At 34.4% G+C, this 26,488-nt stretch overlaps 2 protein-coding genes across 3 annotated transcripts in view; one reads left to right on the top strand and one right to left on the bottom strand.

Annotated features, from left to right (window-relative positions):
* The window catches only part of MYEF2 (myelin expression factor 2), a 36,509-nt gene extending 29,589 nt beyond the window's left edge, over positions 1 to 6,920 (top strand). The window contains exon 16 of one of the 2 annotated variants that reach the window (XM_015142163.3): positions 5,526 to 6,920. In XM_015142163.3, coding sequence (XP_014997649.2) covers positions 5,526 to 5,689 — 164 coding nt within the window. In that variant the 3' untranslated portion in view covers positions 5,690 to 6,920. 2 annotated transcript variants of the gene reach the window in all.
* SLC24A5 (solute carrier family 24 member 5) lies at positions 5,532 to 15,464 on the bottom strand. Its single transcript, XM_077938796.1, has 6 exons — positions 15,318 to 15,464; positions 13,523 to 13,623; positions 11,569 to 11,849; positions 9,356 to 9,562; positions 7,352 to 7,453; positions 5,532 to 6,569 (listed from the first exon to the last, which is right to left on the bottom strand). The coding sequence occupies exons 1-6, from the start codon at positions 15,462 to 15,464 to the stop codon at positions 6,247 to 6,249; spliced, it is 1,161 nt and encodes a 386-aa protein (XP_077794922.1). The 3' UTR covers positions 5,532 to 6,246.
* Positions 15,465 to 26,488: the final 11,024 nt, after the last annotated feature.

The following is a 26,488-nucleotide window of genomic DNA, read 5'->3' as shown; positions in this document are numbered from 1 at the left end:
CCATTCTACATACACTGTATTCCTTCCCAACACAGGAAACCTAGGTGGTAGCATACAACCCACTGCCAGGAATGCCTTGGACATGGGTACATTTTGGTTGCCCTTCTTATTCTTTTATAAACTGTTCTTAACCATAATGATACTACTTATACAACCTTAATGTGTTCCATAAGTTTGTGGAAGATTAGGTGGTTTATTTTAAAAAAGAACTTTTTATATACCATACTTACTTTTGTTACAAAATATCTTAATTGACTAAATTCTCACTTTTTGTTTCTTTTGCAATAATGGGAGAATTCATGTGAGTGATATAAAGTAAAATATTTTTTGCTAGTATTAATATTTTTCTGCTATTGCATGGAATCTCAGAGACTGTAGTCACAATAGGAAGTTACATAAGGTAACATATATATAATTTCTGAGGTCAGGTAGCATATAGATAATTTGTGAGGTCTTGAAGGAATAGGTTTAGTGTTCTGTCACAAAATAACCTTTGTGGCCGCTACAGAGATAATATTATCTCATATTTCTTTATGTCTACTCCTTTGTAGCTTTTATTTATATTAATAGTTATTTGTTCAAGTTTTCTTCCATCCTACATGGAAACTCTTGAAGGCAAGAACTGTCTTTTTATCTTAGCTCCTTTTGTTGCCTCTGTACATATAGTAAGAGTTTATGAAAAGTTTATAAGTTAAGCATTCTGGGTAGATGTTCATTTATTCAATAATTTATTCATTAAATCCACAAACATATTTTTGGCAGTCTGCTAGGCACTAGAATTTTGAAGGTGAAAAAAGTCAGATGCCCTCAAAGAACATACAACATGAATTTGTCTAGGATATTCTGTTGACTCTCTTTCTTGATCATCCTTTTATTTTGCACTAATCAAAAATTCAGGAAAAAGTTGTTGAAAACAAGTTAACTGGTTGATAGTCACCATTAAGAGAAAGCAAAATAGTAAAGTGGCATTGAGGTATTGGTCTTTGCAGGAGTGAGCAGATCTACCAGAATGAGTAAGCAGTGTCTGGCAGCAGTGTCTGGCCATGAATCCTGTAGACTACAGAGGAGAGAATGTATATAGGGTCTTAGTGAAATACATCAAATGACAAGCAGTGGCAGCAAGTATAATCTCTGTTGATGTTGTTTCAGTGAAAAAAAATCTCCAAATGAGATATGACATTATGTTAAAAGTAGAAATGAAACTTAGCAAGATAAAGAGAAAAGCAGGACAAAGAAATGACAATGAAAAGGTGACCAATGTTGAGTTGACTGTTCTTTATTCTTTGTAGTCTGCTTTCCTTTCGAGGTTAGATATGAGCAAGGCTTGCAGCAAACTTCAAGTCTTTGGTGGGCTTCTGGTTGGAGTGGCCTGATGACCTGAGGACATCAGCAATTGCAAGACATTTTTTGAATGGAAAAAGCATTCTAATCTACATAGAAAATTTTTACAGTATTTTAGCCATATAAAATAATGGTTAAATTATTATTCTTTGCTTTGCTATTTTAGCTCTATCCTTATAATCCTTTTTTGATTATAATTATATTTTAAGATGAATGATTTTTTGTTTTATCAATTCTTTTGTAAAAGTCTCTGACTCTTAGATTTTATATTAAGATAATACCATATTTACACAATTCCCTATATCTCCCTTATTTTTAACCTTGAACTACATTGATGGGAAAGAAAGTTATAATAATACAGAATTAAGTGTCCAGCTATTGACAACTATACAGATTAATCTAGCTAGTATGAACTGAACCATCCATTTTTCTGCCATGTCACTTATTTATAAATCTTTTTCTTAGTATGAGACATTTCTGTTTAACATGCTGCAAGCCAGTAATGGCCTCTTGGGCAGTAAAAGGCAGTCTTCTGTTGTTATTCTTCTTCTTGTAAGCCCAAAGAGAGTAAGTATATTCTCTTGCTTGCTTCTTAGTAAAAATCTAGTAGTACTCCATGCATCGCCCATAAACAATGTCTGTCAGTAAAGGGTACCACTGGCAACCCCTCTGCTTATAAATTATCTCTAGTGATTAACTGTTTTCGATGGAGTAATTACAAAGGCTGAGTAAATGTTATTTTATGGGTTATATTACCCTCAATAGAACATTTTCTCAACCTTTGTAATTTAGAAAAGATTGCTTTCATATCTTTCCAAATATAACAAGATGAGAAGTAAGTGAATGTAACTGCTATTTTCTAATTCCATCAAGCCCCTGAAGGTAATGTTTTTGACCCTAGCTGGTAAGATACACGTCTTTCCTGTAGCAAAAGAGATCTTTCTTTTTATCTTGCCTTGTATAATTCCTCAGAGAGATGCATTTTCAAAAAGGCTGAGTATAAATAAATTAACCTATTTAGTATTGGACCCCACATCATTTCCGTTTGTACTAATGGGGTCAAATGGGCATAGTCTTTTAAATGTGCTCCCATGTCATCTGTATACTTTAGCTGCATTCTGGCCTTCTGGATCAGTATGATGCAAGACTATAACATTTTAGAACTTCAGCACAAGGAAAACCCATTTTCAATTATACTTGCTATAAACCATATAAACAGATATAACTTTGTTTCACAGATTTCCATTATGTAGTATTTCTACATCAGTGTGCTTGTTAACTGCATGGAAAATGAAGGCTTATGGTAGATTTTATTGATTAAAGTACTTGCTGCTTCAAGCATTTTGAGGGGACTTTAGAATAACTTAAGAGTAAAAATGCAGTAATAGTACAAATGATACATGATGAGCATTCATTGATAGGCACTATCTTTCGTTTGTAAAGAAACAACAGAAAACTTTTCTTTTCTATTCCTTATATCCTTATTATGTTTTCTTATGGTAGAATGTGTGATTTTCCTTTTTTCATCCATGGTTGTGTTAACAGCTTCATGTAGGCAGTAGATTTTATTGAACATTCTTTAATTTGGTCTATTTTTACATGTGTTTTTTTACCAGCATATCCCAAAATATACCCCACGAGATGTCAATAGGCTGGGTTAAATAAAACAGAAAGGTTTCTTTTACTGTGGGACGAATCTTTTTATTACTAGTATATGTAACAGCAATATGTTTGATTATTCTGTGATATTGATTTCTCGTGGCATACTATTTTGTCCTGTGCTGTTGCCAAAATAGCAGTACTGTTTTTGTTTTCTTGGAATCGCACAAGATTATTAGATATTTAACTTAGTTGAGGAAGTTCTCAGAGCATATAAAAAGTCAGGCAGGTCTGATTTTAATCAGCTATTTGAAACTAATTTTTTTCTCTTGAATTATTTATCTTTAGAAAAGAAAATATTTTAGTTGCTGTTTTTATAGGATCAGGAAGAAACTTAGAAAATTTATAACTGTTTTTGGTTCTGTCCTGCTGGGATTCTTTTTGGGGGAGCAGTCTAACCATGAAACAAATATTTATGGGCTACTGTCCATATAGCTTGAACATCAGAACTGTAAGAAAGTTCAGGTATCTTAGCTGAGGGATCTTGTCAACTAGAAAATTTTTTAGGTCATTGCGAGGTCAGGAATTTGGAGGTCTGAGTGCTGATTTCTAAACTGAAAGAGACAATTTAAGAGAAACACAAAGAAGAGAAACTGTCCCGAAAGATTGAGAGACAGATTATGCAAGAAATAGTGACATATTTTCCATTGAGGTTTTGAAGAAGATTTCTTGCTTAGGTGAACTTTACTATTGCTAATAAACCTATGATGGGATACTTAAGAAAAACTACATTTTTAGGTAAAATTAGGGTAAGGAAGAACCTTTAACCTTAAAAGTCCTTGAAAATCCTCCACAGTTCTTTTCAAAATAACTGTAAGGTGCTGTCCTTTACTAAGAGCTTCTTTAATTAAACTTGCTTTTTTTCAGGTACCAGCATTCAAGATATTAAGAGGACTCTGGAAATTGTGCTGCATTTATCTTTAAATTGTTTTAAAATGTGTTTTCCAGTTTCATTTTATGATGCTTATTAGAAAGTGTGATTGCTGTGTTTTTGCTTTTTTTCCCCATTTCGTTCCAGTTGTGGGCTGAATATTAATTTGGATCTACTTTAACTATTATCATGTAATTTCTCTGGAGATTAGCCTATTTTATAACTTTTCAGAACACATTTAAAGACTATCTGGCATGTGTAACAAGATACTGGTTTTGTCTCAGTATGATATGTATTATCTTAGACCATTTAATTAGTGTTTAGTAGGTGAGCAGTTGACTACCAGTTGGTTTTCAAAAAGAAATGCAGTAATAGGGAGTGGATGAAAAAGTGAAAGTATAAAGTAGTCCATCATGTTATAGGTAAGAGATCTAGATTTCCACAGAAAAAAATCTTCCTTATGGATTGATATTAAAATTTGATCTTACCTTCTGGAAAGGGCTTATGCAGTTTTTTGACAGGCCCTCTTGTTTTTACCTTTCTCCTTTTTTTCCTCCTCCCTTTATAGAGCTAAATATGTCTGGCTGTCTGATTTGGTTGCCAGACTAAAATTAGCCCATAGTGATCTGGCAACTATAATATTTAAAGTCTTCTAACTTGATTTGTTTTGACATGTACATCTAGTGGGGAGGGAAATATTTTGGTAAGTAGTCACACCCTAAATTTATGACCTGTTTGGATTGAGTGACCATGTATTCCAGTTTGCCTGGGGATAGTCTCACTTTACATCTGTTACTTATGTGTAATTATTGATAACTCCCCTTTTACTCTCAAAAGTGTTCTGTTGTAGTGATGAATTCTTGTGGCCACTTTGTATTTTGATAAATGGTATTGATTTACTTCAGATACCAGTCTCTAGAGTTAGCAATGATATAACTACATAAGGCCAGGTTTCTGGTTTTCTTCCTCTTTCCTGAAGCTTCTCTGAGATTCTCCTTGACATCACTGTTTTTACCTTTATTGATTTAAATCTATGCTATCTTTTCCCGTGACTATTTCTGTAGCATATTTGGTGCCATTCTTAGACTTTGAGCTCAAATTGTGGTACTGAATAAATGGCTTTGGCACTGTGGTTGCAAGCAGAATTAGTGGGGCCCTTTGTAGCCTGATAGAAATTAGATTTCTGGTCAGTTGCACTTGTTTGCAGGGGATAAAGGAGTGAAATGAGGATAAAAGGGAAGGAAGAGAGAGAGATTAGGGAGACTGGGCAGTAAGCAACCATTTATTCTAAAAATAATTTTGTATAAATGTGTAAGTTTGTCATAGGGCATGGTGAGTTGGTGGCATTTTGTGCTAGCTTGACTTATTGCTTATACAATTAACCTCAGGAATTAGGGATTTAACATAAATAAAATACATTAAATCCTAGGAAAATCTTTCCTGATTCCAATTTTGTATATTCTAATATGTATATATTTATTACTTTATATGAATTGTATTTTACTCCAAATATAATGCTTATATTATTTGTTATTTTAAAAAATGATGTTTTTAATCAAATTATCACAATTGGCTATGAGGAATTTCAAACCTATAAAGTGAAATAGAACTCATTTAATAACTGACTAGTAATTCTGTAACTTTTATTTTACAGGTCATGTAATGTTTGCAGAAATAAAAATGGAGAATGGAAAGTCAAAAGGCTGTGGAACAGTCAGATTTGACTCCCCAGAATCAGCTGAAAAAGCCTGCAGAATAATGAATGGCATAAAAATCAGTGGCAGAGAAATTGATGTCCGCTTGGATCGTAATGCATAATTTCAAGCCATGGTTGGAACATTCCTACATCTGTTTTGCTGAATCTCCTAGTAAAAGTCATTTTTTTTTAAGTAATATTGTATGCTTACAAAAGCTGTAAAAATGAACTTTTAAAACTCCCACCAGCTTTTAACAGTATAATGTTAAAAATATACTGTAATTTTTGTTAATCTCAAGTTTGGGTTTTTAAAGACAGCAAGTCTGGTCATTCAGTTTAAATGAATGGTTATACTGTTTTTAATGAAATAAGCCATTTTCTTGTTGTTTTCAGTACTACATAGTTGGATTTGTTTGTTCTAGTTTCTCCAGTTTTTGTCAACTTATTGTATGGTAAAACAGATTTTTTGCCCCCCAAAACTTCTGTTTTATAATATGTAATTCTTCATGAAAAGAAAGGGCTCAGAAAAATTAGGATATGATTTTGGTTGGTTTTAAATTACTGTAAGTTTTAGATTCTAAGGTTCAGGATTTTAAAAATTTGATTTAAATGAAGAAATTGATTTTTCTCTCTGCCCCTCCCTGCCATTCATATTTTCTGCATAACACTGTTAATAATATCAACCTCCACAGCCCCTTATTTTATTATTTCCAATAATTCCAAGTTCATATAGAACTGATAATGTAGCAAGCCCCAAGTATGATAATAGGCAGACTATTCCCAACTTTCTGTCTAGTTTCCAGCCATTGAAGTGAACTGCTAAAAAAAGAAAAATAATTGAAACGTTGAGAGAGATGGTTGTGTAAGTTAGTCCTCTGCTGTTTACTTCTATAGGAGCTGATCCATTTATAAATGCAGTTTTAATAAACCATGGAATACCAAGGCACAACATATCAAACACATTGGATCCCACGATGTTAGACATAGCCATATCTCCTTTCCCTACAAAAGAAAAGCATATTGTTAAAATGTGCTTACCAATACTGTATTTTATTAATCTTCATAAGAAAAGAAACACTGGATACTTTTTTGTTGTTGATTCATTTTGGAAAATTGTTAGAGCAAAAGTCTTACTGAATTTGTATTTTTAAATTTTTCTTGGGTTAGTATTTAAAGTCTTAACATTTATTTAATTATATTTATTAAACCATTTTTCAATAAGGTATCTAGCTTACTTGTTGCTTTTCATTGTAATTTAACATGGTCAATTACTATTTAATGCACATTTCAAATGAATATTATTTGGGGGATTAGATTGTGTGAAATTAACCTGCTATTAAATAGTAAACTCTTCCTCTTGAGTCACTTTTTTTTCCCCTTCAAAGTATGTTACTGAGGAAGTAAACTTTTTTTTTTTTTTTTGAGACTGAGTCTTGCTCTGTTGCCCAGGCTGGAGTGCCGTGGCGCGATCTTGGCTCACTGCAACCTCCACCTCCTGGATTCAAACAATTCTCCTGCCTCAGCCTCCTGAGTAGCTGGGATTACAGGCGCATGCCACCATGCTGGGCTAATTTTTTAATTTTTAATAGAGATGGGGTTTTACCATGTTGGTCAGGCTGGTCTCAAACTCCTGACCTTGTGATCCACCCGCCTCGGCCTCCCAAAGTGTTGGGATTACAGGCGTGAGCCACCACACCCGGCCGGAAGTAAACATTTTTAAAGCTACTTTTACTCATTCTAGCCATGTAGAATGACCATTGCAGCTTGAGGGACTTAGTTCTTACCTTTTCTTGCGACCAACACGCTTGTAATTGTGTCTGGTATGCTTGTTCCTGCTGCTAATAAAGTAAGGCCCATTACTGTATCTGGAATTTCTAGTGTTTCCCCTGTAATAAACAGATACTTCAGGTTACAAATCTTAAAGAGTCACTAACCATCTTTTGCAGTTATTTTGGGTATTTCCTTCCTGAACAAAAATAAAATAGGCAGATTTAGAATTCAGAGCCAATATAGCTAGCAACATATTTGAATCAGGCTGGTAATTTGGGTAACCCAGGTAGCACAGATTTTTAATGACATATCTAAAGATGTATGTAACAGCCAAAATTCTGCCACTGAGAAATTTTCCTGTTTGATATTCTTACGGAAGATGTTTATGTCCACCATTATCTCATCAGGGCTGTGCTGAATATTTGCTAATGAGAGTGATCATTCCTGTTTTTCTTTCTTAAAAAATTTTATTAAATTAGAGTTAAGCAAATTATAGCTATCTTTAAGCTATAAATATGTTAACATGTATATATATCATTTATTACATTCTACTTTAGTGATATACCTTAATTTAGTGGGCTTTGGCAGGGTGGGGAGGGGGAACATTCATTAATCTCTCAGGAAAACAAAACCTGTTTGTTTTCTACTTGAGTCTAACATATGGTCCCAATTTATTAATACTTCTGTTAAATTTGATGTCAGGTCAACATTGATCAGAAATGTATTTATTCTCAGAAACAGAACCAGAGAGAAGTTAAAAAAAGTTAAAACATATGTAACTGTTCTTTTAATGTTGTAATTGAAAACTTGGTTTAGCATCTTTTTTTCTTTTTCTTAAAATGCCAATTAAAATAACTTAATTAGAAAGTAGCTTATTTATTGCATGCTTACATATTGATACTGGAATTGGAATTGGTTAATTTCTATTACTGGCTTTGCTAGAATTCATACGTGCATAAATAACACTAATATTTATAATCTTGGGGGGCTGTTCTGTGATCTATTACATGATTTTTGCTCTCTTTTTATTTTCCTAATATCAAGTGTGTTCTGGCTGAGTGAATTTGGATAGATATAATATGCAAGCTAATTGGACTTTTTCATTTTTCTCATTAAAAAAGGAAGAAATAATCTGCTTTTTGCTGGCATACTATTCTAAGACTTACACTAATTTGGGAAAAGTCAAGGGTCAACAAATTTTTGTGTCTGTGAGGGGCCAGATATTAATTATTTAGGCTTTGCAGGCTGTATGATTTCTGTTGCAGTTACTCAGCTTTGCAAATGTAGTGTGAAAGCAATCATAGATAATATGTAAAACCTTACTAATAAAAACAAGCTGGGTTATTTTGGCACACAGGCAGTAGTTTGTTCACCTCTACTATAAGTTAATTTGGGTTAACCTTTGTAGGAGAAATTACAGATTATTTTTGTCTTTGTTTATAGTTTTTTTGTTTAGAGACTATAGTGGATTATGGCCAAGCAGCAGTAGTTAGTTAAGTCTTAATCATGAAGGTGGTAGAAACCTAGAATAAAACTTTTATACCCTTTTCACTCATTTCATAGTATGTTTGTAGTGCCATGTTGAAAAGTCAAATAAAATATAATCCGGTTAAGCAGTGAGCACCCATTGTTTTCCCAAAAATAGAGCTCCTTGCTTTTTTTTTTTTTTTTTCCATTATGGAATGGAATTCAATATAAAGAGTATTGTGGATCCCATGGAATGTGATTAAATTATTAGCATAATAAAAAGACATCCTATGAATTTGATTTCATTTATAAGATCTCTTGAATTGTACCCCAGGCTGAATAACAGTGGAAAATACAGTTTATATATAATATGCAACTCACAAACCCAAATGATCTTGTTATAGTAATACTTAATCATTTTGTAAATGGTACTAATCTTCAGTCTTGCTGAAAAGAAATTTGCTGTGTAGCTAGACTACTTTGAGTGAACATATGCAATTCGTTCATATATGAAAATTTTCAAGTTGTGCTATTGTACTTAAAATACATACCAGTTATTGTGACCATCCAAACCAGGATATATGTAAATGCAGATATCCATATTGCAGACATGGAAAAGGTTATTACAAAGTAGTTTTTCCAAAACTTTGTTCTACAATCTGGTGTGGTTAGAAAAAGTAATGTAATAATAGGAAGGGATAATACCCAAAAAATTCTTTTTAAGTCTGCTTCAGGCATGTTGAAAACACTTGGTGGATCTGTTGTGGAAAAATTAAACACTTTTGAGTTTTCTCAAATGGCTAATTAAGTTATGCCTATTTAGAAAGCTATATTGAAATAAATTAGCTGTATCAGTTTTTAAAAGGCTGTTTAAAACATTTGAGTACCTCATTACTGATATTGCTGGTGAAAGAAACTAATTGAAACTTGAGGACAGACAATGTAAGATGTGATACTCAGCACTTCTTTATTTGGGGCCTTAAAGCTATCAAAATGTCTTGGACCATTCGCTAAATATATTATAGATAGTGTTTATGAAGTGTCAGTTGGACATCTCATGTGGATTGTCTTCAGTAACTTTTTGCTTAAGGGATTAACCTGGCTTCTAACTTGGCTACTCCAGTTGTCTCCACTTCACAATATTGATCATGCTTCTGCCTGCTCTATGTACCAGATAATGTATACTTAGAGAATATAAAATAATGATAGCATAATTTTTTTTATTAAGTTGCATATCCTAATTCTTATTGGAAGTTTTTTTTTTTGCCCTATTTCATTACTATGTTATTTATTAAATTCAGACTTTACCACAGTTCATAGAACCTTAAAATAGGAGGTAGTATATCATCTAAAATATAATTTATGAAAACTGAGTATATTACTTTATTCAATTTAATTTAGTAGAAGGATAATGATAATATATTGGATAAAAATTAGAATTTACTTTAAAATTGTTCAAAATTTGTATGGCATTTACAAAATAATGTAATAATTGGATCAAATTATGTCAAAACGAATGCTAGTACAACAACTCATAAAAAGTTGGTCAAGTTTCAACCACTGTGCCATTAAGTAATATTGGATATAATTTCAACATAATCAAAGAATTTGGATTTTTTTTTTGCGTTTCTTATTGTAAGCTTAATTTAGAGATGTGTACCTCTTACACCTGAAAGAGGAGAAGCTAAAATTTTTGTAAAAAGGGGGAAAAGTCATGTTCTAAAAGTTTAAGTAGTACATTAGAATAAGTACCCTCCTAAAGGCTTAATTAAAATTAGAATCTGTTTTGGACAACCACTTTATAAAAAGGTAACCCATGAACTTATAATTCTGACCATAGCTGAATTTGACTTCCTACTGAACATAGTTACCTAAATGTTTTGCTACTGCTTTAAACAATGGCAAACCTCAAATGCTTCTCTTCTTTCTTCCAAACCAGCCCCTGTTCCTGAGTTCCCAGTTTTAATATGTGGTGTTCCCATGTTCTCAGTCAAGATTAAAACATAGGAGTTGTCTTTGTTCCTTTTTCTGGCCCCATATAGTCTTGGTGATGCTTCCTTCATGTAGTCTCACATCTGTTCTCATTTATTCCCACCACTTTCACTTGGTCTAGGCACCTAGTAAACACATCAGCTGCTGTAACAGCCTCTTACAGACCTCCTTGTCTCTTACTTCATATTTTAGTTTGGTAAACATCGCTTAGGGTAACATTACTAAGATAACAGTTCTAACAATTTCTCTCCTCAGAAACCTTCCAAGATTCTTAGAATAGCATTTAAGATTCTTCTTATCCTATTCCTTTCTACCTTTCCTCTTCTTCCTTACTATGCATATACTGTGCTCTATGTGTTTTATCTCTGCATCATTTATGAAATAAAGACCTCAGTAGCTGTTACTTATTGGTCATAACATCATGTCATAGTTAAAATCTTTCCTGTCAAGCAAGGCCCAATTTAAATGCTCCCTTCTCTGTGAAAATCTCCTATCTGTCCTCACCACATTTTGACACTGTCCCATTTGTGAACCACAGTCACACTTCATTTCTTTCTCTTTTTATGGTACTTACTTAACGTTTATATTTTAGCTATTTTGTATTTCCTATGATACTGGAAATTCCTTAGAAGTAGGGACTTAGTCTTTATCATTTCTGAGTCTTCACAGTCTTTTTTGCATAAAAAGCACACCATACTTGCTGAATTGAAATGAAATTTTAAAGTTTTTCTTTTGTGAATAGACTTAATAATGGGCAAGATTTAGTGATTACCTTCAGAAACCTGACTAAGACCATGTAAACTTATAGAGAGCTGAGAGTAGCCAGAATCTTCATAAAATATTCCACTATCAGTTCTTGATTGCCGACGAATGAATGGTTGACCTTCATCTTCCCATCCCATTAGTAGCTGTTGTTCACTTCTTTCCATAGCTTTGGCAAGACAGGTGCAGCAAGGACTGCATTTCTTTATAATATATTGGTTAATTTTAATGTCAAAACACAGCACCAAAACATATAATCCATATATCAAAAGCAGTAAAGTTCCTTCATACCTATAAATTAAGAGAAATTTGTGTTTTTAAATTAAAAGTGAAAGTCATTTTAGAGTTGATAGCTTTTGGGCAGTATTGATTGAATGATTTTCTAACAAAAGTAGCCATAGAACAATCAAACATTTCTAGATATTTTCTGTTTTGTAGATTTTTCCAAACTTGGTTACAGCATTATAAGTTTATTGATAAAAGCCGGACACTTCTATGTTTTTTGTTTTTTTTTTTAAAAAAAAGATCAACAAACTCATTTTTACTTGTGGATTCCTTCCAAATGGTAGGTATAAAAATGCAATGAAAATGATAATTGGAGATTTTCAAAATAAATGTAAAATTAATATATAGTGGTGAACATTTTCTACCTCAGCTCATTGGCATAATACATTCCCCAAAATACATAATAATTATAAAATAATATAGTAACTGTTATTTTAACTGTTCAAGTTTTCTAATATAGGAACTTTGTGTAAAATATTATTCAGAATATGGGAGGCTTTGGCTGGGATTTTTCAGTTTGTCATCATTTTTAATGATTTGAATGTAGCTGAATTTGGCTTATAGTCACAAGAAAACAAGATGTTCTAAAATATAAAATTATACCCTGGGAACCAAGAACTGTTTCCCTGTACTCTGGCAGTTAGCTAATGCCATCACATTTGAACCTTGCATTTACCTTTTATAGCCAGTGAATCTCTGTCTGCTACATCTTCTGATTTCTCTAATTGAGGAAGCATTATCTTGGATACTTTCACAGCCACTGTCCCTTACAGACAACTGCTGAATTCTAGAAGGATTTCTACTCTACCAACACAGTGTCTTAGGGAGACAGACTAGAAGACAGGATGATTAGTTTAGAAATTATGCTTCTGGCTAGGTTTGAAGTTTCTTGATAGCAGATATTATGCTGTACTGCAAAGTTGTGGTTCTCCAGATGGACACCATTACATTTTTTTTTTTTTTGCGTATTTTTCTGGTGTCCTCTGGAAGTTATGCAATGTGTAACCTGTGTAGCTGTGTTTTGCATTTCATTATCCCTTATGATATCTAGCATAGTGATAAGAACCTAGTGGGTGCCTGCTACTTACTAGTTGAAAAAGTTTGTCCCTGTCCACTCAGTCACCACATTTTTCATTTTCTTGGACCAGCTAGGCAGAGAGATTACAGGGAAAGCAAACAGTTTTTAATATTAAAAGCTAAGCATTGTTGGTTCTTAGAGGAAGGCTATAGTTTCTCTGAGCATCAGAAGTTTGGAGGAATTTAAAAAGACTTCTTTTACTTCCTCTACCATCCTTCTCCAGTCTTTTGTGACCATGATCACTTCTAACCAAGGCAAGGTGAGCGGTAACCCAGCAGAAGAAAAAGTCAACTGTTGTGGCTTTAATGGACAACAGAAGTTGGGAAACTTACTGAATAGGCAGCCAGTGGGGAGAAGGAAAAGTGATGGTCTCCAGTGACTAGTGAGAGAAAAAAGGAGACTGTGACGTGACTAAAAAGAAATTGCAAACTAGTGAGAAGAATACAATCAGCAATTGTGATAAGGTTAACTCAGAGACCTGTTGGAATATGGTATAGAAGTGGCAGATTATATGAAATAATATTTCTGAAAAAAATATTACTGAACCAACAGAAATTCATAAAATCTCTAATTTTTACATAAGAATTATTTTCAAGCTTACCAGTAAACTTGGTTGTCATATATTATACCAAGAACCGCTGCTACACTAATTGCATACGCTGCACAGTCTCTGAATAGGGGCCAACATGATAGTGTTGAAACCTGTAATATGATAAGTTATTTCCATTACATTGTAACTTCAAGTACAATCCTTAGTGTAATACTAAAATTGTTTATATATTTGTAGTTAAATATTGTTATCTTTTGCATATTGCTTAGAGAAAAAAATGTAAAATTGTGTTCTAACACATGAACTTTCATAAATCTGACCAAGAGCTATTTGTGGATTAACATTAAATTGAATACATGTTGTTTTTCTACTGATTAATAAATTTGATTGCACATATTATTAGTGCCCTGTTGTCCATCCCAGATGACGAACAGTTATCTTTAGAATTTTTTTAAGACAATACATTTTGTTGAATGGTTTTGTTACATACCATGTTAGATAGCAAGCCACAGGCAGCACAGATGCCAAGGAGATTATAAATTGCAGATCCAAGAATGGTGCTAATGCCAATATCTCCCTTTGTGATAAATACACCTATGTGCAAGATAGTAGCAGCTAAGTTAGTGTTAACTTGAAGAAAATAAAAATCACACTGAGTAAGCAAAAAGTATAAGGAGCAATATTTACCTAGGAAGGCAGTAACTAATTCAGGAGCTGAACTACCCACTGCCATGAAAGTTGCGCCTGCAACATCCTGAGACAATCCAAGGGCTGAACATAAATGAAATGATTGTTAGGCCTAATAAAGTGAAAGAGTATGTCTTTACCACTAAACACAATAGATACTCAAAGCTACAGCTTCAATAAAACCACTAATATTTACTTAAACTAGAAAAATAAAATACACAGATTGAGAGTCTAGTTGCTTCTTTATGACTTCATTACTTAATCCTTCTATAGAAAGGGTGAGGGAAGGCCAGGAGACTAAAGGGAGTATCCTGAGTGCCAAATACAGGGTTATTTGGAACCCAGAAAAGCGTTTATAGCCGGAGGGCTTGTAGGTGAGTAGCAACAGCATGACTTTGAAAATTAAGATAATTTGGAAATCCTAACCCAACTTCAAAGAAGAAAAAAAAGATAGTAGTTTTTTAGATGTGTAATGCAGCTGAACGGAGCTTGTTCACACATCTGTTATTTCAACCGTCCATTCAAATTTTCTGGTATAGGAACTTTGTGTAAAATATTATTCAGAATATGGGAGACTTTGGCTGGGATTTTTCAGTTTGCCATGCAGAGAATTTTTGATGATTTGAATGTAGTTGAATTTGGCTTATAGTCACAAGAAAACACAGATATTCTAAAAAATTTATGGTTTCAACCTTGTCTAATTACAAATGAGGGAAATTACTTAACTAGATTTAATATTGTATAGTCTATTGATTTAAAACATGGATCTATTAAAATTTTCCTCTAGAATAGGAATATAAAAAAATACTGTAATACTACAAATAGTTTGTGTCTATCCACCAGGCTTACAAGCATGCAAGTTCATAAACTTAAGTGACTGACAAGATGAGAGTCTTAAGAAATTTTTTATCCTTTGAATTTTAGGGCCAAGGGACCTACCATGGGAAGGAACAGAGAAAGCCTTAGGCCGAGATAGGTTTGCATAAGAAATAATCTCCAACCAGGCTTTACTGATAAACGAAAAACTAGCCAATAGAGGTAGCATGCCATACATTAAACTATCTACCCTAGGTCACAAAGTATCAAAGTCAGAACTAGAATTTGGGTTTTCAAGACTTGATGGCAACTCTTTGTTGACGTTTATTGTCATTTACTATACCTTCAGTCTTCCCAGATACTCAAACTCTGGTGTGCTTGGTTGAGTCCTTGTCACAGGTGGTTGGTATTTCCTTCTTATTCTTGTCTCTGGGACCACCTGTTGCCTGCACTCAGGTGGACCTTGTTCTCTAGTCTGCTGGGATTGCATTTGAGCTTATTGATTCCTTTATGGTTTCTTGGTGTGGCAGATTGTATACTACAGCAATAGTTATGGTATTTTTCTGCTCCACATAGATTTCCAGAACCCTTTAATCCCCTACATAAAAGGTGATACAACTTCCTTAGTGTAATCACAGAACATTTCCCTTAAGCTACGACATGGTAAGTCCTGCTACTTTGTTGAAACCCCCATACTGGAGAAACCTCATGAAAAGCCCATGTAGAAATAGAGATGTCTAAGGAATTGCTGCTGTTTCAGTCCCCAGAGTTTGAAACTTCACAGCCTAGGCACCAGACATGTGAGAGGGTGAGCTCTCGGATGATTCTAGCTCTATCCTCTGACCATAGCTGCACAAAAGACCCTGAGCGAGAACTACCGAGAGTAGCTCAGTAAACACCCAAAACCGTGGAAAGTAGTTGTTGTTTTTAGCCACTAGTTTTGGGGTGATAGTTAAGTCAGCTGGTGGTTCATTTATTTGTTGCATTTATTGAGTACCTACTATATGCCAGATGCCTTTTTAATGTGCTAGTAATATGGCAGTGAGCAAAACAGACAAACATTCCTGCTCTCACAGAGCTTTCCTTTTAATAAGGGAAAGCAGATAAGATAAGGAAAATAGGTATGATGTTAGAGATAAGTTGCAAAGAGTAAAGGCAGGGAGGGGAGAGAGAGAAAAATGTCCGAGAGGAAGGATTGAAATTTTAGATTGGATAACCAGAAAGGACTTAATTGAGAAGGTAACTAAAGACTTTGAAATGAGGAACAAGTCACTTGTCTACCTGGGCTAAAAGTATTCTATGCAGAATAAATGACTGCAAAGGTTCTGAGGTAGAGGCTAGCCTGTGTGGTGTAGAAACAGAAGACATGCATGTCTAGAATGAACAGTGTCAAGGGAAAGCAGTAGGTGATGAGATTAAAGGTAATAGGCAGATCATGTAAGGTCTTGTGGATCCTAGTAAGGACTTTGGCTTTCATTTTGAAAGATGTGGGAAGTTCTTAGAAATCTGTCATCCATATACTGTCTGCTGATGATACCAGCTCCAGTCATTAATTTTATCCCTTGGGGCTGCCTTTGGTCATGTTGCTTGCTGAACATCTACCTGCAGTGACTAGTGAAGGGTGAGAAATAAATGATTTGTGTAGTTTACATTGTATCCTAGTGCTTTTGGTGTTGTATAAAGGAATACCTGAGACTGGGTAGTTTATAAAGAAAAAAGGGTTTATTTGGCTCATGATTCTTCTGACTGGAAAAGTTCAAGATTGGGCATCTGGTGAGGGCCTCAGGCTGCTTTCACTCATGGTGGAAGATAAAGGGGGAACTGGTGTGTGCAGAGATCACATGGTGAGAGAGGAAGTAAGAGAGAGAGGTGGGTGGTGCCAGGCTCTTTTAAACAACCAGCTCTCTAAAGGATCTAAAGAGGGAGAACTCACCCCCTAGGAAAGGATTAACCCCCATGATCTAAACACCTCCCATTACTCCCCACCTCCAACATTTGGGATCAGATTTCAACATGAGGTTTGGAGTGGACAAATACCCAAACCATAGCATATTTCCTAGTATTTCTTTTCCTGATCAGAGTTATTACATACATATACACATATACATGCATATATATAATCACTCTAACCAGTATGTGTATATATGTATAGACACACATCTATACTATATTCTTATTACAATTCTGATGTGTACAACTGACCATAATATTTAAAACATAGAACAAAAAGATAAAGGAGATGGCTCTGTAATTAACTGTTTTTCATTTTAGAAATGAAGTAAATAATATATTCATGGTGTACAATGCACTCCCATATACATAATTTAATATCAACTATCATGATATATGAGTGGTGGTATTCCATTTTACAGATAAACAGGCCCAGGAGGTAAAATAATGTCACATGGATTGCAAGGATCTTAAATGTTGGGAGTTAGGGCATAAACCCTGAGCTTGTTGATTCTAAGCCCGACGCTGTTTTTATTTTACCACAGAAACCTGATATAAGAATGGCACTTAGGCCAATTATAACATGGTGGGTGATTGAATCTTTTTTGTTTACACGTTGTGGCACTGGCACCATAATCACCCTCATTCTGTTTTTTCCTGGTGGAAAAAATAGTTATTTGGAAGTTTTCTAGCACATTCTAGAGAATTTATAGATTTCGTGCTGCTGGATATTACCATGAATTGTCTTTCCAAATCAAATCAGGGCTAGATAATATGTGGAAGAAATTGAAAAAGAACGGAATGCCTTATCATAAAATAACTGCCCCAACAGTGCAGCTGAATACTGAACAATCTTTGTTTAGCATTAGCTGAAGAATGCTTCATTAGAAAACTCAGTCTCAAGGTAGGACAATAGGTGGTTCTTTAGAAAAGTTTCAGTCTCAAAAGGTAGTAAGAATAAAGCTTGTTCCTATTCACTGCACTCAAATTATGAAAGGAAAGATTTTGTATAGAAGGATGGATAAAACTTAAAGGTATTTTAACAAATTATATCTTAATGTTCTAAGAATATTTTATAAAATGTTTTATACCTCTGAACTTTAGAATAGACTGGCTTTGTCTTCCTTGACCTTTTGGGTAAAATTTCTTTCTGCTATAGTTTATTATTAAAGATAAATTTTTCTAGTTTTTTCCTCCCACAGCGATTATTCTTTTTTTCCTCTATTACTCTAAAGGAATAATCACATATCCTGGAAGATATAGCAGAAATGTTCAACTTGAGTTTTCTCTATAGTTTTAGGTACCAACACATTGTTTATATAAAGCACAACTTCATGGTAATGAGCTGATTATGAAAATTCATCAGACTTTTTCTTAAATGTGTTCTTTTCTGTGATGTCATGTTAGAAAGTTTATAATGGTTTTTGAAAATCTCCTTCTGGAAATATGATATAGTAGGAAGAATATTAAACCAAAACTAAGACCTGGAATCAGCCCTGCCAGTAACTTGATATGAGACTTAACTTATTTAGACAAGCCTCATTTTGCCGTCTGTGAAATGGAGGATCAGACTACACAATCTAAGGTATTATCTATTTTTTTCGATCTTTACTCAAAGTTGTAGAATGTGAATTCTGTTTTAAGACTGTATACCACTTTTTTATTTTTAATTAAATTTCTTTTATAATACCTACCCCCCAACCCCAAGTCTACATTACCAAAATTTAGACAATGAAGGGGAAAAATAGAGGAATACTTTTATCATTGTATTTTAACCACTGCTATCATTTTAATGTATCTAGTCCTTTTCACAGTGCACATTTTAATATAGTTACAGCCATAGGCTATGCAATTTGGTGTCCTCTGGCATCATTTTAAAAAGTCTGCAAACTTTTGTGCTTTGTGAATGGATTAGAGTTTTAGAAACAATCAAAAGTCTATCAGATCCAACTCTAGCAACTATGGTGAGTAGTCATGCTGAGTCATACAATTTAGGGTCCCAAACGAAGTGCAACAGCAAACTGATGTCTCTTTTATGATTTGCAAAACTGGTTCTGAAATTAATTTCAAAGGCATTCCTAGAAATATTTTGAATGGAATAAATGCCTAGAGGGGAGAAATAGTTACTGACAGTCAGGAATACATGACTGCATGTGTATGCTCTGGGATGTTTTTAACAAGAAATAAGATAACTTGATTACCTTAATTTACCAACTCATATTCTGAGCAATGAAAGAATGAATTCTGAAACCTATAATGCTTTTAAAGGCCCGATTCCACTGAAAAAGACTCTCCCTATCCCCAATCTAACAGCTATAATATTACAGTGGATTTCCACCTGCCCTTAGCCTATCATATGAAACATACTTCTTTTATACAAGACACTTTACCTCCAAACCTAACAATTACTTCATTGTTTGTTCCATAACTTTCCCAAGGCCACACAGGTAATAAATGCAGAGGTGGGAAGGGAACCTAGATCTTTTTGACACCAAGAAGCTGCCCTTTCAGCTATCCATGTGGGCAAAGTAAAGAGATAATACATAACTTTATTATTATTGCTTGTTCCTGCAATAGCATCTTGGTAAAATACTGAGTACTTAGCACTTATTTAGATCTATATGCCTGGTATAGATTTAGATGCAATCCAAAGGGACCACAATTTAGATCAGAGAAAAAAGACCAACAAAGAGGATGAAATGCTCTTAGGAGAATGAGTGTGTAGCAGGGAGGAAGCACTATTCTTAGATTCTTTGTTCTTTAGTAAAGCTTTTGCTTCTGTAAATTTCATGAGGATTAAAAATCAAACAATCCCCTGAAACTGTAGGCTATCCAAATGCCATACTCACAGAATTATTTGAATCCCAATTTTTTCAATTTAGAAACAATTCTACCTGGAATTAAAACTTGCATTTCTTTCTTATTGCCTATTTCTGAAACATAAAGTAGAACATAAGCAAATATTAGTCCAAAGCAGAGTAAGTGAAAATTTTTTGAAATAAAAAGTAAATATTTAAGTATATTTCCCCAAAACCTTATTATGATCATTTTCATGTAAGACGTGTTGTAATTCAAAGGTATCAGTGTGGTAGAGAGGTTATATCTAATTGAATGGTATATTAGCGTAAATTTTTTTTTTTAAATTTCGTAGCTGGCTCACTGTGGAATTTGGACTCTATCAAGTGACCAATCTTAAGGAGTTCTCAGAGTTTTCTATGTATATAATTTGGAAAAATATGAAGAAAGCTGCTTAGAACAGTGGTTCAATACCTCTGAGATCCCCATTACATACCAAAAGGATATTTTGTTTTCATTTTATATCAGCTTTTGTGTTTCTAAAATTAAACTGCTTAAAGAGAGTAGACATACTGGTCCTATTTGGTCTTTAAGTGAATATAGTTTATATTATATTTTTAATGTGTATTATATATTGGCTTATATTTAAATTCTTTAAATTTAAATTATGTTTAAAAGTGACTTTTTAAACAATAAAAGATGAAGTAAAATGGTATAGATGCTAATGTAAATGAAATAAAAGGAACTTTAAACAGAATATTTTTAAATTTTAATTTTTATGTATTTATTTATTTTGAGATGGAATCTCGCTCTGTCGCCCAGGCTGGAGTGCAGTGGCACGGACTCAGCTCACTGCAAACTCTGCCGCCTGGGTTTAAGCGATTCTCCTGCTTCAGCCTCCTGAGGAGCTGGGATTACAGGCCAGGTGCCTGCCACCACACCCGGATAATATTTGTATTTTTGTGGAAACGGGGTTTTACCATGTTGGCCGGGCTGGTCTCAAACTCCTGGGCTCAAGTGATCCACCCACCTTTGCCTCCCAAAGCACTGGTATTATAGGCGTGAGCCACTGCTCCCGGCCTAAACAGAATATTCCAGAGATATTTAAGGTAGTTTAAAGTTGTCACATGGCTTATTAGATAAAATAACTGTTTTAATAACCTTACTTCCTACCTTGTCAAATAGACCTTACTTTTATTTACCTTAAATTTGGTGTTCAAGTTCTAGCAGCTGCACCGTAGATTTGGTTATTTGCTCCAAAAATACTTAAATAGGCTTTGGTATTCCCCATCTCCACTTTCATCTTTCCTGAGTAAAGGATTCTAACCTCTGTAGTCTGTTCTTATGTAACAATGAACATTCACTGAATGTTTTCTATGTGCTACGTACTTGTGTAAGCAGTTCACTTGTGTTTCTTCATGCACTTGTCACACAACGCTGTGAACTGAAAGTTGTAATCATCCTGTTTCACAGCTGAGGTAACAGAGGCAGAGGGAAGTTAGGAACTTTGCTCAAGGTCACAGTGCTAGCAAATGGCAGAGCTGGGATTTGAACCTAGGCTGTCTGGCTCCAGGGTGGACACTTTCAATTGTCTTTCTACAGGAGTGTGGCACTAGAGCATATGATGGTTGTGTCCTTGCTCTCCAGCTGTCCGGGGATTCTCAGCATTTGTCATAGACCATTCAGCAACTATATCAATATAGAGATAGAAAAAAGTGGAAAAAGCCCCAAGTAAACAATACCAGATATGACTACAAAGTGACATAACTAAGTTCGCAAACTAAGCAAGGGAATCTTAGGCACAGGTTTCTAAGTCAGGCTTACATGAATGATCAGAGACGACAAAGGCTGCCTCGTTTTGCTTAGTCATTTGGATTCCTCTCTCACTGTGTCTCTGTCTCTCTTCCTCTCTCTCATACACACCCCTCAGGGTATCCATCCTGGTAACATTCTAGAGTAGCACAACTGGTTGGGGATGAGGAAGCTCTCCTTAGGTTTATTCCTCACTCCATTGCCTCTAGCTCCTTTAGCTCTAACTTGGGCTTGGATAATGCTGCTTTTCTGAACACATCTTTAACTCTTTTCCCGGAATCTCCATTCTGTTTCCCAGCACAGAAGCCAAGGCTTTTCTGCAAATGTGAAATGCCCTGGACGATTAGAGGGTGATACCTTTGTTTCCCCTCTATAACACCGACTAATTTCATTTCAGCCCTCTGTGTTCAGAGAATTATTAGCTTCTTTTCCTATAGAACCTAAATGGAAAGAAAAAGAAGATAGGATTGGAGGAAGGGGACATAGCAACAGCATTTTCTTTTATTGGCTCCATACAGTTAAGATGGTGGTGAAGTGTCTGAGGTTGCCTAGTAGAGATACATGCTTTTCCAGCTTTTCCAGTGTTCGAGGGTAGAGGAGAGGGTGTGTGACTTTTATGATCATGAGCAGAGCAAGGTGAAGGAAAAAAAATCCTTGCTGGAAGCCTCTGGTGGAGGCAGCTGTAGGAGACCAAGACCAACATATGTAGGTCTGAAAGAGAAGGAGCACTGGTTTGACTGAGCGGGGGCCCTGCCAGAACACCAGCAAGAGGCTCTGCCCCCTACAGCTTCCAGCTCATCCTTGCACGGAGATGACAATCCTGAGCCTCTTCTAGTCTTCACCTTGCTAAAGATCCTGCTGTTGGCCAAATGAGGAGTGAATGGGACTGGGGTGGGACAGGGGCCTGCCAATCCTTCCACTGTATTCTAGGTTGGAACTCAGTAAACATACCCCACAAGACATTATAACCTCATCTATGATGATTAAGTTCCACAGTCCTATATTATGATCTCATAATCTTCAGGCCTGGGAACTTATTATGGATAAGTGTCTATAGCATTGATTTACAATCACGTATAGGTTGCCAAAGGTCCAAAATGATTTTTGTGAATAATCCAATGTATTCTCTTTATTTTGTAATATACTTCTTCCATAGTAACTGTGGGTATTTGATATTTTTTGTCAAAATTTTCAGTGCTCTCGAGAGGAAAATTTCTTGTAAGATGGTTCAAATAGAACAGTTCTGAAACATCTATGTTCTGGTAGCGAATCTCAAACAAGGATGTGTAAAGTTCTATCATGTAGCAGTTGAGATCATGCTTGAGTTTTGGCATTAGAGAGATCAGGACTTTCTCTGTGTGGCTGTGTGGTCATGAGAAATTACTTACCCTCCCAGCCTTGGCTTCCTCATCAGTAAAACCCAAACGTTAGTCCCTATTTTGTAAGGTTTTTGAGAAGACTAAGTGAAACCATATATATATACACACACATATATAATGTTATATACATTATATAAACCATATATTATATTATTATAAGATATATATCTTTCATCTATAATTGTATCATAAGTAACTGATAAAAAAATAACACTGTAGTACATTGTGGAATACTTAAGTAAACTGTTTTGAGGGTTATGTTAATAACTATTAGTTGACAAAATGGGTGGAACTATTATGACTCAGTGCTCATCAAGAAACTGGGGAAAGGCAAAGCACTTGCAGACTTTTGAAGTCCGTTTCTGCAGATGTAAACAAATTTCAGGAAAATTGTTTTTTATTGCTGATGTCATAATTTAGATAAGACCATGGTAGACCTTGAAAAGAGAATTAATTTATAAGTATTTAAAAATGAATTGAGCTAGCACTATTTCTATCTCATTTTGTTGCCAGTATTTTCGATGCTCAAGATGAGGGTCAATTTTTAACAGCTGAAGATTTGGCTGCGGCATGGATATTCATCAATCACAAATCTGTAAGAACTACTGTATTTCAGAGCCTGAGAGACTCACTTGAGAAATGCGTGTTTGCAGGTGATGTTTCAAAGTAATTTCACAAGGAGCACATTGGAAGTCATTTAGACATATTAAGTCACTTAATGAACATTATTTTGAAGTCATAATCTAAATTTTAATGCAGTAGTGTTTTCTACAGAGTTAGAAATGTTTTTTATTTATTTTTTACTTCTCCCAAGATAAATTTTTATGAATAAAATTCTTGATAGATTTAATTTTTCAGTCATGTCACTGTTCAGTTAAGTCATTGGAAATGGAAATAATTCCTTACAATTTAAATTTCTATGTTTTATATGATTAGCATTTTTAATTTTTTAATTTTTAGTTTTTTACATTTTTCTAATTTAAAGCGCAGTATTGGCATAAGAATGAACAAAAAGGTTATTAGAATAGAGTTGGGAGCATAGAGACAGATCTACATCTATATAAGAACTTCGTGTATGAAAATTGATCAACTTTTGGAAAAAATAACATTACATTCTATAGCAAGACAGATTCTTAGTGGAAGAAATAAATAAATGTAAAAAAAATCATGCATGTAGAATAGAATATGATGATTTTTATGACCTATGGATAAAAATGTCTTTCTAGTTATAAAACCAAAAGGAGAATCATAAAGGAAAAAATTTACAAATTTACTTAAAATATTTAAACTTCAAACTTCAATGTGATAAACACAAAATGCAAAAACAACAAACCATGAAAAAGCATATGATACGAAGTAATACTAGAAAAAGGGTTAATATCCTTGTATATTTTTAAAGTCTAGAAAATCAATAAGAAAAAGACAGAATACCCCTGATAGAATAAAAAAATACAAAAGCAAAACCACAAAATTCAATAAACATATAAAATATTGACCCTCATGAATAATAAGATAAATACAAATTTTATAAAATAATGTTTAAAGCAACTAAGGATATTTCACATATTTTTCATGGTTTTCTGGAATGGGGGCTGCTATACATTAAGGAGGTGTAAGTAGGCACACCTTTTGTGGGATGCCTTTTGCAAATATCTATCATAAGGCTTAAAATATCCACATCTCTACCTCTTAATCAGGAAATGATCAGAGAAGTATGCAAAGATTTTATACAATTACAGGGATGACATTAACACAAAAAACTTAAAACAGGCCAAATGTCCAATGAGAGTAATAGTTTAAAATTTTATGATAAATATCTACTGGGTGCCTACTACGTGTAAAAACCAGTGTCAGATGCTCAAATCATTTATAGAATCATGGACTATCATGATATCATTAAAAATAATGTTTTTGAAGAATGTTTAATGATATGGAAAAATGTGCATAATAAAATATTATGTGAGAAAAAAGAAAGATCCCAAACTGCATATAAAGCAAGATTCAAAAGATTTAAAGAAAATATACCAAATGGTAACTGTGTAGATCTCAGGGTGATGGAAATATGGGTGGTTTCATCTTTCTCTTCTATTTTTCTCTATTTTTCTTGTATTTCATTAATCTAAGTAAAACTGTTAATTTAATCTTTGTTAAAGAAAAATCAATGTCTATGTAGGATGTAATGTCAAGATAAAAGTATATGTTTGTATCTACTTAAGAAACATTGTAATAAATTAGGCTAATCTCTTATATATATATAGTTTTTCATTACACAGATAGGTGTTGAGTGCCTCTGCTATCACCAGTTACTGTTTTAGATCCTGCAGATACTAGTATACTGCAGCGAACAAGGGAGTAAAGGCGCTTTATGTCATTCAGCAGGGGTTGGGGGTGGGGTGATGGGAAAGGGGAGAGTTTACATTCATCTTCTTTCCCTTTATCAAGAAATGGCAGCGATGTGTGTGTGTTGCGGGGTGGGTGGAGGTTGAGGGTGCTGCTGTTTCTGTGTAGTCTTGTGAATATGCAATAGGAAATCCAATCCTTAACTTTGACATTGCTTTTTGCTGTAATGTGAGCATGCTCAATCAAATAAATAACCAACCATGAGACCAAGTCTAGAAACACACTTTTGCTCATATGGTACGAAACATAACTGCTATCCTGGTATTAGGGACCAGTGCACCATTGAAGGTCTATGCTCAGAATTCTGGGCAACATAGACTGCTGAAGGAACAGAGCTCAGAGGCTTGGACTGGCTGATCTTATTTTCAGAAACCAAAAACGGAGCTCTTAATTTTTAATAACTGAATTTACAGGTATCTGACGCCTGAGGTCACTTAGGATGCAGGACTTATTCATCTATTTGTTTATTGGTTCTTAAATATCAATTAATTTCCTTAATGGTAGGATGCTGGGAAAGGAAGATGGGGACGGTGGTCCTTAATTGCATTTGTTTATCACTTACCTCTTTATAAACAAAGTTATAGTGAGCTTAGAGTAAAAATTAAAAAACAGTTTTTTGAAGTATAAAATGGCAAATATTAGGAGTTTCATTGTATTAGGAGCACACACAAAGTACATACAAGTGAAATCTTGGAACAGTTCTTATAACAAACATGCAGGCAGTAGACAAACTAGAGATTTCTGGAAATAGGCAGGAAAATAATAACTTCTGGGTTCTAATTTAAAGAAACTCTGATTCACATTAACTACCAAGAGAAACCACACTTGGCCAGTTCCTTAAGACACGGGAGCCCACAACACAGAAGCTGGTGCTCTGCAACCAGTCGAGAAGTACAGGACAGCTGCTGAGCTGTTTCAAAGACAGTCATATCTGTGTGGCACACTCTTCCAGAAGGTTACAGGGGAACTTCCCAGCCACTTACATTCACTGATGATTTCCAGGGAGGGTAGGAAGTACTCATCACAGACAATAGATATGGCCATGAACATGTAAACGATAATTAGGAAATAGATTATGATGCCTCCGTCTCTGCGCTCTTGTCTCGTGAAAAACCCTTCGGGAAACTCTGATGATGGAGAAATAACACATTGGGTGCTATTTCCTGTTAAGGAAAAG

Source organism: Macaca mulatta, chromosome 7, assembly GCF_049350105.2.
Source record: "Macaca mulatta isolate MMU2019108-1 chromosome 7, T2T-MMU8v2.0, whole genome shotgun sequence".
Classification (NCBI taxonomy): Eukaryota; Metazoa; Chordata; class Mammalia; order Primates; family Cercopithecidae; genus Macaca; species Macaca mulatta.
This window is presented reverse-complemented; position numbering and strand designations above follow the sequence as displayed.